Raw genomic sequence first — 15,923 nt, 5'->3', positions numbered from 1 at the left:
ATAGGTATTATGTTTTCAATAAGTTCCCACTGGGCCACAGATATTTCTACATGCAAGGCAAGATTGGTTGCTGCAAGAGCCAAAGCTCTCCGTTGCTCATATAGTCGCTCAAGCATATGCAGGATTGAATTCCATCGAGTTGGTTCATCTTGCATGAGCCTATGAGCAGGTGAACTAACAGTTTTCTGGGCTTCTCTCAATACTTTGGTTGCATGGGATGAATGTTTAAAATGTCCCACCATGCGTCGACATGCACCTGTTGCTGCAGCAACCATTTTGCTGCTAAGAAGACCATCTTTTATTACTAACTGTAAAGTGTGTGTGCCAAGCATGGGATGTGATTGAAACTGGACAAGTTCAATGCAGCTACAACATTCCTTGCGTTATCTCGTACAACAGCAAACACTTTATCTATGATTTCCCACTGAACCAGTGTTCTTGTCAGAAAACTGCAAATGTTCTGTGCAGAATGGGAGATTTCTGGAAACGGTACCACCTCTATACATATTTGCTGGGCACAAAAGTCTCTGTCAATGAAGTGCACAGTTACACCTAAGTAGTCATCATTGGCTGTTGAGGTCCACAAATCCATTGTAACCGAGACAAACTCTGCTTCACTTAGTGTTTTTTTGTACAGATGACACAGTTTCAGCATACATGCTGGGAATAACTTTATTAGCAAAATATTTCCGTGATGGCTTGGCGTACCTAGGTTCGAGATGATCCACTAGAGCATGAAACCTTTATCTTCGACCACTGAAAAAGGCTGTCTGTCCAAACAAATCATCTTGCCAATTAACTTGGTAATATTTGCACTTCTTGTATCTCCTGGCTTAAATTTCTCTCTTTTTGCAATGAAATCTTTAAGTGTTGGTGAGTTTGATGTACAATGCTTTTGCTATGTCCTGGTTGACTCTCTTTACTAGACGAGTCAGTTTCAGTTTCAACTAATTTTAGTTCAGCCACATTTTCACCAATGATTTCATTAGAACTACTCACAGAACGTGATGCAGCCCTAACGTGAACTGGATGTTTCTTCAAGTGTTTCTTCATAGCACTAGTTGTTTGGCTCTTGCCACCACGAGAAATGTTTTCTTGCAGTATTTACAAACGGCATAGTTAGGGTCTTTCGCATAAACTGAAAAGTGTTCTCTCACTTCACTTGACATTTTGAACTTGATATCGGTAAAAGTATATTACTTGAACTTAAATATCGCTTAACCATAATGTTTCAACACCACGCTGCCTAGAATACATTAGTTCAGTCACGAAAACAGAAATTATAATCCGGCGGAACATTTTTAGTGCTACCAATGTAACTGTTATTAACAGTCACAGAAGTAGTCAACCAAAGTAGGCCATCTTGGTTTCAGCCATTTTTAGGAAATAAGAATGTTTTAACATTTAGTCTCACTTAAGCAAAGAAAATAATTAGGTGGAATTTCAGAGGTAAAGTGGATGGGCTCTGCGAATATTTTATCTTGGAAATTTAAAATATTTGATATGAAGATTCGTAATTTTTTGCTGCTGAGAATAACTGGCTAACACACATATGTTGACCATTATGCAACACTCAGCAAATATTTTAAAGTTGGTAGTATAACACAAACAAACACGGACGTAGAAAGATAATTATATTCATTACGGAAAAGTGTTTGATATAAGCAAATTTAAAATTGAATTGCTATTAAAATAACTACTGCATAACGTATCAGTTTTTTTTAGAGAAAGTTAATTTCATTGTTAATACGTAATGTGCTGCCGTAACTTGTGATGGAGGCCAAAATTATGGTTATATTACAAACAAATTTCTAGGTTAACTGATTTTAAAAGTCGAGAATCATTATATGAGTTTCGAACCGAAACGTGTGTTATTTTAAGTCTTAGCTTATTCAGATGACACTTCTGTGAATTATGCCTTAATAAATTTCCACTTTTATGAAGCCACTGCGAAAATGTTCATTTAGTGGACAAAGGTTTCACATCAGTGCATTGTAATTTTAGTTACTTAATTACTTATTAAAAGTACAGAATCTTGGGAAACGGTAATATTATATGTGCCTTGTTATCTTAGGCATGAATTTTTTTATTTACAACATTTCCTGTAATATTTCTTCGAATTCTCGAATCCTAGAATCCTTTTCCTCGAATCTCAAATCTTTCGAATACTAGAGATTCGGTGGGATTCATGGATTCAAGGATTCGACCGGCCCATCCCTAGTTATTTCCCTCCGAAGTTATGCAAATTACATAAAATAAAGCATAAAATTAAACAAATTTTTAATGTTTGTTTATATGGTAAGACATACACTAGTACATGAAAACACGAAGAGGTTATCCACATTGTCTGTAGGGTTGGTAGCACTAAGTTAGTATGTAAAAAATCTGCATGGCTGTACTAGCAAAATTGTAACTGTCATGGCTGTGCATTACTGTTGCCAAAGCAAAACATTCTGATTGTCTTTAAAATGAATAAACACTTACATTTTCAATTACGTAAATGTAAATAAACAACATTTTTATCCTTTAAAAGTGCTGTTGTTGTGACATACTTTAGTGATGTGTGTTTTTTATTGAGAGAATTATAAAAGAATACACTGCAGAATGTAGGTGTCCATGTCCGCTAAATATAGTTGTTAGCTTCATAACTCATTAGAGCCAGCATCAGTATGCCGGGGAATTGAAATTTGTCTGTTGTTAGATGTCCATTTTTAGAAGTGTCTGTTACTGGTAGTTAGACTGTTATCTCTATATCTCTTTGTATGTATTTATATATTTGTATCTCTTTCTCTCTTTCTTATATATGCTAGATTTTTAAGTTTTAGTAATGCTCTTTTTCACCAGAGGTTCATTTGTGTATAGAATTATACAAAATATTCTCTTAGGTCTGTTTAAATGTATTGTTTGTAGCCACCTCAGCTAACCATTTTCTTTTCATTACATTCTTGATTATGTTGAATTTTTATTATTGCCTGTTCCAGGTAGTTTTTGTGATCCACTTCGTTTTGACAGCATGGTACGTATTTTTTTTTTTTTACTTTTTAAAGCTTTTGTGTGTAATATTTTGAGCCTAGACTAAACCTAATACCTCTTATTTATTTTCCCCTTTTAAGAGATTATAAAAGTTACAAAATGCAAATCCTGTCATGAATATAAGAGACTAACCAGGGTGGCTCCGGGGCGGTGCAAGCTCGGCCGGCCCATTCAATTTTTTTCCCTTATTTTTCTAGTGTTCTGTTAAAAACATGGTCATTAATGGGAACAGGAAAATTAAATAGTTATTAGCATGTAATTTAAAGTCCTGTTGAAAAACTAGTTCAATTCATGATTTCCATTACAAACCTTTTAAAGATTTTTTTGCCTGATATGATGATGCGATTTCACTGGAATTAATATTAATAGTAAATATTTATAAAACTAAAATGAGAATAATTTACTTAAAAATATGAAAATTTCTTAAGATTATGAGAAAATCCATCAGCAAAATTTCAGTTCCATTTTAGTTTAAAAATGTTGTTTGAAAGAATTTTTTTTTTCAAATTTTCTGGGAGGGCCTGGGGGCTTATTCTATACCCAAGGCACCCCAGTAGTAGAAGTATATAGCTCAGGGCTCTGCAAAGTCTAGGGCCAGCTCTGAGGCTGATCAGCGCTACTATGTAAGGAAGGATACTAAAGAAAAATGTTTTCATGGCTGAAATAATGCTGCATAATTATAACTACATTACTGCAGAATCACCTAGCTGAGTTTTTCCCTAGTCATCCAAAGCCATCTTCGGAAGGCATTGATGTCTTAATCAACTTATAGTATAGTCCCGCTAATCCAGTTCTGCTCGTTCGGACATACGGTTAATCTGGTTCACAAAGATGTTCTGTTTTATAAGTCCGACATCTGTTCATAGGTTGAAAACTTAGGTCTACGTATAGTATTATTCAAAATAAAATAATGCTGTAGGAAAAGTTTTTTTTTAGGGGGGGGAACATCAGTTATATAGTTTTACCCATCTTAAACTTGTGTACCATGCATTGTAAGGCTAATTCCGTTTAATCTGGACAGGATCTGTTCTCATCTAGTCCAAATTAGCGGGACTCTACTGAAATCATTATTTTCTTAAAGTTTTTAGTGATTTAATTTAGTATATTGATAATATATGTGTTTTTTAATGGTACTTCTTTCATTTTTAGGGGCATACAAGGCGAATGGTGTCCAAAATCTTATTTGTTTTATAATTCAATGTTTCTTGCAATCCTGCTTTGGGGCATATATCAGAAGGATTCTGAGGAACCAATGCAGCTCGTAAGTAAAATATTGTTTTTTTTTTTTTTTCCAATCAAGTAATTTTTGTTTTACACTACTTAATCTACTTTGAAATTTTACCTTAATGATAGGGTAGTTTCAGAATGGCTACGGACATATTTTTTATTTAGTTACTTACCTCCATTACAAAAACATATATGTATATATATTATATATAGATACACGCACACAAGCTCACCACAATTTTTTCAGAAACTTCTTCCTTTTTGAAATAAAATTCTGCATTTTCAAAACGACTAAATGTACCTGTGGGTCATTTCATGTCACATCACCTAGAGCCATGTGCTCCAAGGTGACAGATTTTGTTCAAATTTTTTTATACATACATACTTACAATATGAGTAACTGTGAATTATTTTAGAATTTTTAAATTAAAACTGGAAGAATGAGAAATTTTCGATACTTTCAGTTTTTGAGCGAATAATGTTCTCCGACGATCTTCACCAGTACACTTAAATTACTATAAAACCCACAATTTTCATGCTATCTAGCTCATTTACATTGCAAATAAAAGCTAATATTCCATACTTTGTAGATGTAGACAGAGAACTAACAAATTCCATCACAAAAATTTTACACTGAGCATGGAATACAATTTTAAGTTTTTTTGCACCTTTGCTCGCTCAATACCATAACTCAACAACCACAATGAGCACTTGCTTGAAAATTTATTTTTACATACACATTTGCATTAGGTAACTATATTTGAAAAATGAAAAGGTTTTTTTTTGTGGTTTTTAAATTATTAAATTTTTATTACTTATGTATGTAATAATGCCCAACTCCAAAGTAATAGCCACATAAAAAATTAAAAATAATTGGATTTAAATTGGGTTTACCAAATAATATGCTAAATACAAATCTCGCTTTTTTTGGCAAAGAAACTTACCAAAGTAACTTCGTACTGGGTCCAGATAATGTTACTTAGTGTTTATAGACTATATGCACATCTCACTACTCTGTCATATTGTACGCCAATTCTTCAATAATTTTCTGTTCATCGGGTTGTAGTGCATATGTCCTGCCTGATGATGATGATGTTGAAGGAACTTGAACTTCTTTAATACAGTTTTCATAAGGCACCCAGCAGCAGTCATCCTTAAATGGCCAGTGAAATGTTGACGAAGGACCGCAAGGATGCATGCACTGAACTTTATCAACTCTTTCAACATCTGACACTTCAAGTATTTTACCTACCCACCACTTTTGTTCATATTTAACCGCAAAATATTTCTCTGGAAGAATATTCATCACTTCTGCATGTTTTTGTACACCAACTACTCCTGTAAAAGATTTTTCAGAAACAGAAACTCGTTTAACAATCTAAGTTTTTTCATCAGTAGGTTTGAAGTAATGATTTTCTCTAGGGCTTGTAATGGATGTTGCATTTGCATATAGTTTGATAAGAAATTTCTCATTATACTCTATTTCAACCACAGATGTGTAAAAAAACTTTAATTCCTTTAATATTTTCTTTAGCAAATTTGATTAAATCCTCAGTGTTTAAAATTTGTCGGTCAACAGTTCTCTGAAGGCTGGCTCTTGTAGCCAGTCGTTTGATTGTACCACCCACTCCATCACATGCATTTTTGCCATGGCTGGTGGCAAAGAAGCTCCACTCAGCAGATAGACCATGGTCTTCTTGATGGAAACACAAGTTAATAAAATTTTTATAGTTTTTGTACTGTGCAGCACTATCATCACTGAAGTAAATATACATGACTCAAATGTGGTAGTTCTCTTTGTAAGTGCTGTAATAATGACTTTTGGAAAGTGAAAAATGCTGTGGTGTCATGCTTAAGGCAGTCACTTATGAAGCAGAATGATTTTGACTTCAAGACATCATCACTATCAGTATAATAAACAACAAATGGATGTAAGGTAACTTGAATGTTTTGCCAATGGAAACCTTGTGCAGCATCTTGCAAAATACAGGTGTAATTTTCTGCAAAGTCGGCTATAACGAGGCAGGAGTTTCTATCTAATTTAATTTTTATTTGCTTTAGGTACCGACTTTGCGACTTGGCTGTAAAATGATGTTTAGTCAAAACCACCAATTTATCTATTAGCAGATCAACAAAATCATCAGCAGACTTTGTCAGTGTTTCAAGCAATTCATGGTCAGTGTGAATCCATTGTTTGAAAACAATAATGTCTTTTGTTTCAAAAATTTCTAATTGCATAAGGTACTCACGAAGTACTGACACATTTGGACAATTAGGACATGTGTGAAGCATGCATTATTCTGAATGCATGCTTCTTGATATGGTATGTTTAAATGAATACTCTAAATCATTCATTTCACATTTTGGTGATAGGTACACATGCACACTGAATGAATACCACGACTGCTTACAGTTACACATTCTTTTGGACGCAATTCACAAAACTTAGTAAATCCTATTTTATCATTAGGGTTTTGTTCTTTAAAAGACAAATAAACATCTTTTAAATTATGCAAAATTAGCCTTTTTGTTTTCAATTCTCTTTTTCTGTGTTCATTTGGTACAGACACGCAGTCTTTTATGTTGGAAGAAACTCTACCTATCTCATCGTCATAGTAGAAATATTTCACCTTCTTTACTAACTTTTCACTTAGACGATGACCTTTCCTTTTGTCTGTACTACCTAAAACTCTATAATTCTCTAGAACATTTCTAGCCTTTTTTACCATATATTCAGTTGTGTCAAAAAAATGAACAGTTTGTTGAATACTCCAAGATTGCGGGACAAGTGTCAGTATTTGAAGTTATTCAATAATTTCACTTGTTTTAAATTTTTCTCTGAATCTATCCATGAGGCAACTGCAATCACTACACTGTATGCTTGAATCACTGGCAGTGTTTACAGAGTCTTCAATGGGAAAAGCTTTACTTGCTATTTCTGTAAAACTAGCTGATAAATGCTGAGCCTTACTTTTCAAGTAGGTATGCACTTCTTTTGTCCTGCTTCCTTTTAGTAACTTTTACTGGAGAAGAACCAATTAGTTTACAACTTTAATTCAGTTTTTCCAGGACCTGAGAAGAGGTATCTGGTTCATAGTCACTGTGTGAAACACTGTTATCACTGTTGCTAGTCGCAGACACTACTAATTTTCTACAGGTTATACAAAGTTTGGTGCCTGGTAAAAGTTTCACCGTGGTCTGATATTTTTTTGAAAATGAAACTGAAACACCCTTGAGACCGTTTCTAACATTTTTTTTTTTGTGTTTTTTAAATGGGTCACAACAAATTCTCTGGTGATCTTCAAATGTTGTAAGAAATGTACACCTATGTTGGTAACATATGTTTTCAATATTGTGACAATTAGTTCTTAACCTTAAAAGTTCCTGTTCTCTTTCACCAAATTCAGAAAAGCACATAAAACATTTTTGTTTAAACTCTGTGTGAGGTGAGCAGTCTTCTTGGAGATGCAGGCCAACTGAGCACTTGTTCATTATTTTAAACTACTGTGCGCAGCAACTAGAAAACTGTTAAATACTTCGTTAAGACTCTGAAACTCATAACTTCTGGACATACAACCTATTCACATTAGAAACCAGTGAGAGACTAGCTAGTATTGGGCAAGAAGGCAGCAGTTTACTTATCAGCACAGTTATCATATGTTTTCTGCTTAGCCAGCAGGAGAGAGCCAGCACAGCTAGAGATAAAAGTGAAGGATCACTGGGTGACTCAAATGTATGGAAACACATCATTCCCTCTTACATATTACTGAATTGTGATGTAGTAGCAACTCATTCACAAATTAATGCTAGACCAACATTACAATACATTCAAAAAAATATTATTTTTTTTAGAATAAACCAGGTTTTACTGATTTGCATATGAGATTGGAAGTCACAAAGTTGATAAAAAAATACTTTATAATAGTGCATTAGCTAGTTAAATAAACAGAATAAAAGCTTAATACATTTTATGCATGGAAAAGTATTAAAGGTGTGAAATGTGCATCAACATAATGAAATTAAAAGACTAAGGATAGCTTGATAAAAATAAAAAAATAATATAATAAATTGCTTGTATTTAATATTGTAAATAAAATTAAATATTCCTGATAAACATAGTACATTACAAGATTAAGGAAGTTTTAACTCTTAAAATTTGGGCCATATGTATTTTAAAGCATCACAATAGTGTTTCATATACTGTATTACCTTGGTAAGATCATTAAAAAACATTATTTAAAAACCACAAAAAACACCCTTTTCATTTTTCGAGTTACCTAATGCTAATGTGTATGTAAAAATAAATTTTCAAGCTAGTGCTCATTGTGGTTGTTGAGTTATGGTATTGAGCGAGCAAAAGTGCAAAATAGCTTAAAATTATATTCCATGCTCAATGTAAAATTTTTGTGACGGAATTTGCTACTTCTCTGTCCACATCCACAAAGTATGGAATATTAGCTTTTATTTGCAATTTAAATGAGCTATATAGCATGAAAATTGTGGGTTTTATAGTAATTTAAGTGTACTGGTGAAGATCGTCAGAGAACATTATTCGCTCAAAAACAGAAAGTTTCGAAAATTTCTCATTCTTCCAGTTTTAATTTAAAAATTCTAAAATAATTCACAGTTACTCATATTATAGATTTGTATGCCAGTATGCATAAAAATAATTTGAATAAAATCTGTGACATTGAAGCAGGATAGTGTATTTTAATAAGGTGATTTTACATGAAATGACCCCTGTGAAATGTTTGTCATTGATTAGACGTAATCCTTTTTGCTAAGGAGAATCTAAAATCTTCCATATTTATTCAACTGCTTGTTGTATTTTTGGCAGGTTAGCAATTTAACCACTACCAAAGCAGGCATGAATCTAAATATATTTTATTTATATATGTATATATATTGTACAGAAAACAGATATTTTATAACATGCTGAAAAAGTGTGTTCCATAATTAAATACATCAAAAATTGAGGTGACTTAACAACTTTATATGTTTTTGAAAGCATTATAAATGAAAATAATCACATAATTACTGTATTGAATTTCATTCTTGATTATCTGGAATCCTGTGTTTTTGAGACACACTGACCAACAGTTTGTTTAAAACAAGATGTGGAGGAAACACACAAAACTCAATTGAAAAACTAACTTGAGTTTTCTTTCGTCTTCCTTACTTTAAATTTGTTCATTTTATTTGTTAGGACTCTTGTTGCAATAACTTTACAACTCAACATGTGTAAGACAATTTAAAATGATACTTTTGAATCAAGTGAAAACATTGTTACCATATTTAGCATTATCATCATGGCTAGTATTATTGTCCCATTAGGAACAATTTATTGTCTGTGAAACTAAAATGTGTGTGTGTGCTCCTGTTGTTACTGTTTTCATGCCAAATTGTGCGTGGAGAATGGGGTGGCCATTGGAAGGGGCTGAGGCACGGGAACTGTGTCATTGATGTAACTGCAAAATGCTTTCTGATCTCTCACCCTTGTTTTATCTTTTACCCAACGTTGTGTGATACTTAATGCATTCACACTATCCAAAAAAATAGTCGTAATAGTCTTGAATGGAAAGTTAGTTTGGTTTTGAATTTGCTAATGCTTTCCTAAGTAATATAACTTTTTATTATGACATTATTTTTACTTGATTAAAATATTTGTGATTAAAACAATATTAGTAAAAATTTTGTTTGTTATGTATGAAGCTTCAATATTATAAAAAGTGAATGAGAATTTTTTTTAAGACATTGTTTTATTTTAGCCATGAAAACCTTTTCAATTTGTAACATGCCCTTGTTGGTGAGTGCCAGCAGTTACTTCTTTTGAACTATTTTTGTCCTTGCTCCGATTCTACTTGGGGTAAAAGACACAAGACTGGGTTGTGAGATCAGAAATAAATAAAACAACGCTTGATTTAAAAGATGGCCACTAGTTAAACTTAGCTGCAGGAGACTCAACTTATGATGAATTTAACGTAATAATTACTAAATTATGATTAGTATTCTACCAAAAATACTGGATGGAATTTTATTAATGCTTTCAATCCTGCTCGTGTCCCATAAAGGCTGAGACAATACTTTGCTGTCAACGTTAATGCTTTTTACCCCAAAACATAATAAATAAAAATACTAAATAGTGCAGACCCTTCGATGGTCAGACACTCTGTACGCCTTAGTGGCCATAATCAGATCTAGTTTTCCCTTCACACAATGTCCCTTGAGGAGGTCTGTTCAGTGACTTAGAGCTATCCAGGTTGATCAACCAGCACTCCTTAAAAAGCCTAAACCCCACCCCCATAGCCAAATTTCATATTTGTGGGCAGAGTTTTAATGTCATTTCTTTTAATTAAGATATCTGTAAAGTTCATACAATGATAAATGAATTACATAATTCAGAATTAGCATTTGTATAATATCTAAGAAAATAGTTTTAAATTTAATACATGCTCATTCTTGAAATAAGGCTTCCCCACTGACCAGAAGTAAAGAAAGATATGGGCCAGTCACCCTGGCTGGGACCGTTAGCTCCGGCAGGGCAGTACATTGCTTCCTTGAGGAGCGGCCCAGCAGGACATTCCTTGACAATAGATGCTAATCCCAACCGTCACCTATTTATAAGTGTGCCATTCGGCCCAGTAATACTACAGAGGTTTGAACATTTTACATGAATAATTTAATTAGAAAATTGATAGTTAATTTACTTATATCCTATATACATTTATAATAATTAATAAAATTAATTAAATGGGCCAATCACAAACTTGGATACAAAGTTATTGAAGCTTATTACGAAGGAAAATTTATGGCTGGGAACTTCTTTACATTTTTTTACTTTGGCATTGTTGGGAAGAAATATCTAAACAGCCTTATTAATTTATGTACAGAATATATTTCAATATGAATTGTATAAACATATTAAATTATAAAAATCTTAAAACTTCATTAAAAAGAGAGAGATTTTGAAAACTTTTACGAGATGTTTCATGATTTTTTTTTTCTTTCTTGTACAGGCTGTGGTCTTGAGTGCTTGCTGTATGTTCCTAGATGTGGTACTACTCAGTATCTACTTTCCAAACACAACATGTAAGTATGCATAAAATATTAAGGAAATATACTATACAATTTTATGGATAGTCATATTTTTATCATGTAGAGTTGCCTTCATTCTTCTGTGTTAGCCTTTGGTCTGGGTGGGTTTATATATTATGTAATTCCTGGGGTAAGACTGCAATAGTTTAGGTGTATCACACTTAACTAACAGACAATGAAGTCTAACATACACTGATAGCACAACACTGGCATAGTTCAGCATTTTCGTAGCAATCCTACGGCCACTGAGCAATTTACTTGACAGACAGGAATGGTGAAGGAGGTTATTTTTATCCGCCGCTTACCGAGTACACCAAGCTGGCGCATCTGCATGCTGGAAGTTTATTTCTGAGATTCTATTATGATCACTCAGGCGGGGAGGTAGGAGTGAAGCTTACTGGTCAAGGAAGAAAGAGGCACACACTTGCACAACTGTATCTCTGGGCTTCTGAGATACAAGGTGCGATGGTAGTGGAAAGTTCAGGCATTAGAGAGGCAGCACTCAGTAATGTTTCCATGTCAGAGGTATTGGCGTACATCTTTTGTGTACAATTCTGAAAGGCATTTATTCTAGAATATGTAGAACATTAGTAGAAATAATTTTTGCTTGCGATTATATTCAAACCTTAGTTTTATGTAGTATTTATAATGAAAAGAACATCTTTTGACTAATTTGGCATAATGCTGTTCAACTTTATAATCATGCTTGAATAATTTTATTTTTAACGGTAAATCAAGGAATGCAGAATCTACGCCTAGATATTTTTAGGTGTATAACCTGCATTATTTATGTTAACTAAAATTCATAACTTTTTTTTTTCAGGATAACCTAATCTTTTTAGGCACTAGTTCTGATTAAAATATTTAACTTACAGCATTTGAAATAAGAACATCAATTATCAGTGATATTCATCATCATAAACATAATCATCATAATTATCATTCATCATAATCATCAGTCAACATGTTCATCATGATCATCATGATCATCATAATCATTACCATCATCTATCAATCATAAACTGTTTCCAGCTTGTGGTTGGGTCAGGAAAATTAAATGTCTCGATCTCCCTCTGCCACTCTACCATTCCTCATCATTTCACTTTATTCCAGTCTTTTCCTCTCTCCTGCACAGGGTGTCTACTAGGTCACGAAAGTCACAAAAAAGTCAGGAATGTTGTAAAAGGTCACGAAAGTCCCGAAAAAGTCACCATTTTTAAGTATATTTTGGTAAAAGTCACAAAAAAATTAATTACAAGGCTAATGTGTATTTCTTGTGCACTGATCTTTTATATACTATATTTTTTTGTGCTTTTGGCAGCTTGCATTTTCAGAAAAATCATCGCTTAGGATGTTCCCACACAATACATTTTCCCGTGTTGTAACTAGGCCAGTCCTGCCATTTTTGCCATAAGACGTTTGCTTTAAAATCCAGTTCAAAATGTTGCTTACAGCTTCTATTCTCCTACGTGCAACGTTATAATTTTCTCATAGAATGCAAAGAAAATTTTAATAAGAGAGATTTGCTCTTCTTTATTTAAAAAAAAAAGTCCATTAGAATGCTGTGAAAACGTAATTTATTCAATTCTCATACCTTACACGCTTAAAAAAGGATGGTATTCGTTCCGTGGCGTAGTCAGTTTCATTCATACTCTACAGAGCGCACAACGATCGCACATAATCAATTGTAGCTGTCAAGGCGTCAATGCGCGCGACCCGCGTCCATATCGATAAGTTGTTAGCCAAATGGCGAGTGTTCATAATCAAAGTTATGGCGTTGAGTTCGTTTGTTTACTGCTTGCTTGTGTGTACGAACTACGAAACGTAAATTTATGTTTGGCTAGGATAAAAGAAAGCCAAAAATTTGTGCATAAAATGTGTGATGTATTTTCGTGTTAACCACTATGTTTACAAATTACAAAACACAAAATCCCTAAATTTCCGCCACATTTTATTTTCCAACTGAAATCATTGTCGAAGAGGTTAAAGTGCTACGGAATGGAATTGTAATATTTTCTATGATATAATGTGCTGAAAATGTTTATCAACAAATGTTAACGTGTTTTAGCGCTTAAAGTGTGACGAAAAATTGGCATGCGGGAAAGCAGATCTAATTAATTTTATTCAATTATGTTTTAAACAAACCTTCATTTGTAGGCTTAACTTATATATTTTTTTCCAGCACTTAGGCCTATACATAAATACCAAATAATAATTTGAATGCACAAACTGAGTATCAGTAACACTTTTAGGCCTATTTGGCTTTAACATGAACCAGTCATCAAACTATTTGTATATATGTATGTATAATATACATTTTAGGCCTAAAAATTGGCCAAGCCGAATTCAATTCATTCTTCCTACATCATGGTAGAAGAGCCTCTCTTTTAATATCTACCTCTTAGTTTACCATCACATAATTTTTCAAACGGTACCAGCTAATTACAGGAGTTAAAAGACAATTATATATTGTGCTGAACAAGCTCCCAACCAATCTGGTTTCTTACCTTTACTGGAGGCTAAAAGGTTTTCCAAATCAAAGTTAGCACAATATCACATATCTAACATATGTATATATACTGAAATTTTGATTATAACAATGTACACATAGGTGCTAAAACACACACAGAATATATTTCAAAACATCACACTAAAGGTCTTAATGAATGTGCATAGATATACAGTTCCAAAGAGATAGGTATTGCAAGGTTGTAGTCTGGAACGCGTTCCTTTCTCTATGAAGTTGAAATAAATATTAAAAGCAAAGTTTTTGTAAGCATCTGTATCTAAGTAATAGTAAAATGTTTATTAGGAAATGAATGTCAATGAATTTGCATAGGTAAAAAAAAAAAAACACTTTCATAATAGTACAACAAACCTTTAATAATTAATTTTATAATTTATAGTCATCTTAACATGTGCGGAAACTGTATAGCATGGGCGTAGATCTGGGGGGGTTGAGGTAGGGTTTTCTCCTAAGAATCAAAAATCATAACAGTGAAATGGGAATGATAAATGTTATCCTGCGGGCCACCCCTGGGAATCTTACAGATTTTTTCCCATGCTTTGTAATGTTAACTGTTTGGTGAATTTTAACAGGATGGACAGTACTTTAATAAAATTCCTTGTCAAAAATCTGATCCAAAGCTGGGTTTTAGTGTTTTTTCAAGTATTTTCACTTTCATTGGAGCTGTTTCATTATATAGGTTAACCTTTCACTCTGAAAACCAAATGATTTAATAGTCAACGTAACTGCTCCGGTAGCAAATTCTAGTGGCGGCTGTGGAACTATGTATGATTCGCGGTCAGAAATTTAGTTGAAAACAACATTTGCATTAAAATATTTATCACGCTCAGCATTATTTTAAAGATTTCTACATTAAATTTTATGTTCGAATTTTGTATTATTAGTTTATTTGCAACATAAAAACACAAATTGGCTCGTTACCGAAGTTAGATGTTTACACATCACTGGCGAGTAATGAAAGACTCTCATCATTTTATATAGTTTTTCGGTTTATTGTCCATTGAACCCATAACTCCAGTCAACTAAAATCACATTTTTGTGCTGTAATTTTGCACAATGCACTTCCAACTGATTGAAAATAATGTATTGAAAAATCTCGGTCGAGTTCGTTAATGGGTAAAATCCTACCAAAGGAGCAAAAATATGGGAGTAATTTTTTCAATACTTTTTTCTAAAATGTATGCCCTTGGGAATTAATTTTCCAAATGCGCTGAAGACCTTTAAGCATGGACAGATTCATATATAATATTGCACGTGCATTTTGTTCAACCATAAATATGAAAAAGTGATTCTATAATAGTACACTGTAAGTCATTTTTATGGAATATCATTGAAAAGGCATTATTTTGTATGGTTATAAAAAAATTCTTAAATTGGTTTCCAGGCTATTTTCTGATATAAAATTAAAACAAACGTTTATTGTGTGAGTTCAGAATGACTAGTCTAGAGTAATCTTTCAAAAATAAAATTCCAAAGTTTTAACACGGCCCTAAAAATTAGAGACATTTAACTTAGTAATATCAAAGACTCGGGGAATAGAAATTCTTTTCAATAAGGTTATTAATAATATTAAAATCATGTTCGGGAATGACACAGCCCGCTAAGTTGTAGCGATAAGGAACCATTGCCACCAGTATAAACATGCGGGAGGCCAGGTAGTAATGTTTGCTCGCGTTAGCACAACAGAGCAGCGATGACAAAAAATTTGTTTGCCTTGCGTGCCTTGGAGCTGGAGACCTTCAGAATCGCTGAAGGGATCCGATTTAAGCAGGGTAGACAAGCCGAAAGAGACGAGGGGGTAATGTTATGTGAGGCGACAGACAGCTGTTAACAAGAATGGGAAACGGAATAATGAATCAGTGATGAGGAATATTCGAAACCAAGGCAGGGGAAGGATTCGCTCTGTTATGATAAACAAATTACAACCTGGTCAGGTAGGGCTTCTTAAGTCACATAAACAGTTAACATATCACGTGCAAGAATGATTTAAATAAAGTTGGTAGGACTGTAAGCGCACAGACCGTACACAATCCGCGAAACC

The 15,923-nt window shown here is 33.4% G+C and overlaps 1 protein-coding gene across 1 annotated transcript in view; it reads left to right on the top strand.

Annotated features, from left to right (window-relative positions):
- Window positions 1-15,923, top strand: part of LOC134529302 (type-1 angiotensin II receptor-associated protein) — a 73,011-nt gene that overhangs the window by 12,742 nt on the left and 44,346 nt on the right. The window contains exons 3-5 of the mRNA XM_063363211.1: window positions 2,982-3,016; window positions 4,183-4,294; window positions 11,277-11,349. Coding sequence (XP_063219281.1) covers window positions 2,982-3,016; window positions 4,183-4,294; window positions 11,277-11,349 — 220 coding nt within the window. The remainder of the gene's footprint in view (window positions 1-2,981; window positions 3,017-4,182; window positions 4,295-11,276; window positions 11,350-15,923) is intronic.

This window comes from Bacillus rossius, chromosome 2, assembly GCF_032445375.1.
Source record: "Bacillus rossius redtenbacheri isolate Brsri chromosome 2, Brsri_v3, whole genome shotgun sequence".
In the NCBI taxonomy this organism is placed as follows: Eukaryota; Metazoa; Arthropoda; class Insecta; order Phasmatodea; family Bacillidae; genus Bacillus; species Bacillus rossius.
This window is presented reverse-complemented; position numbering and strand designations above follow the sequence as displayed.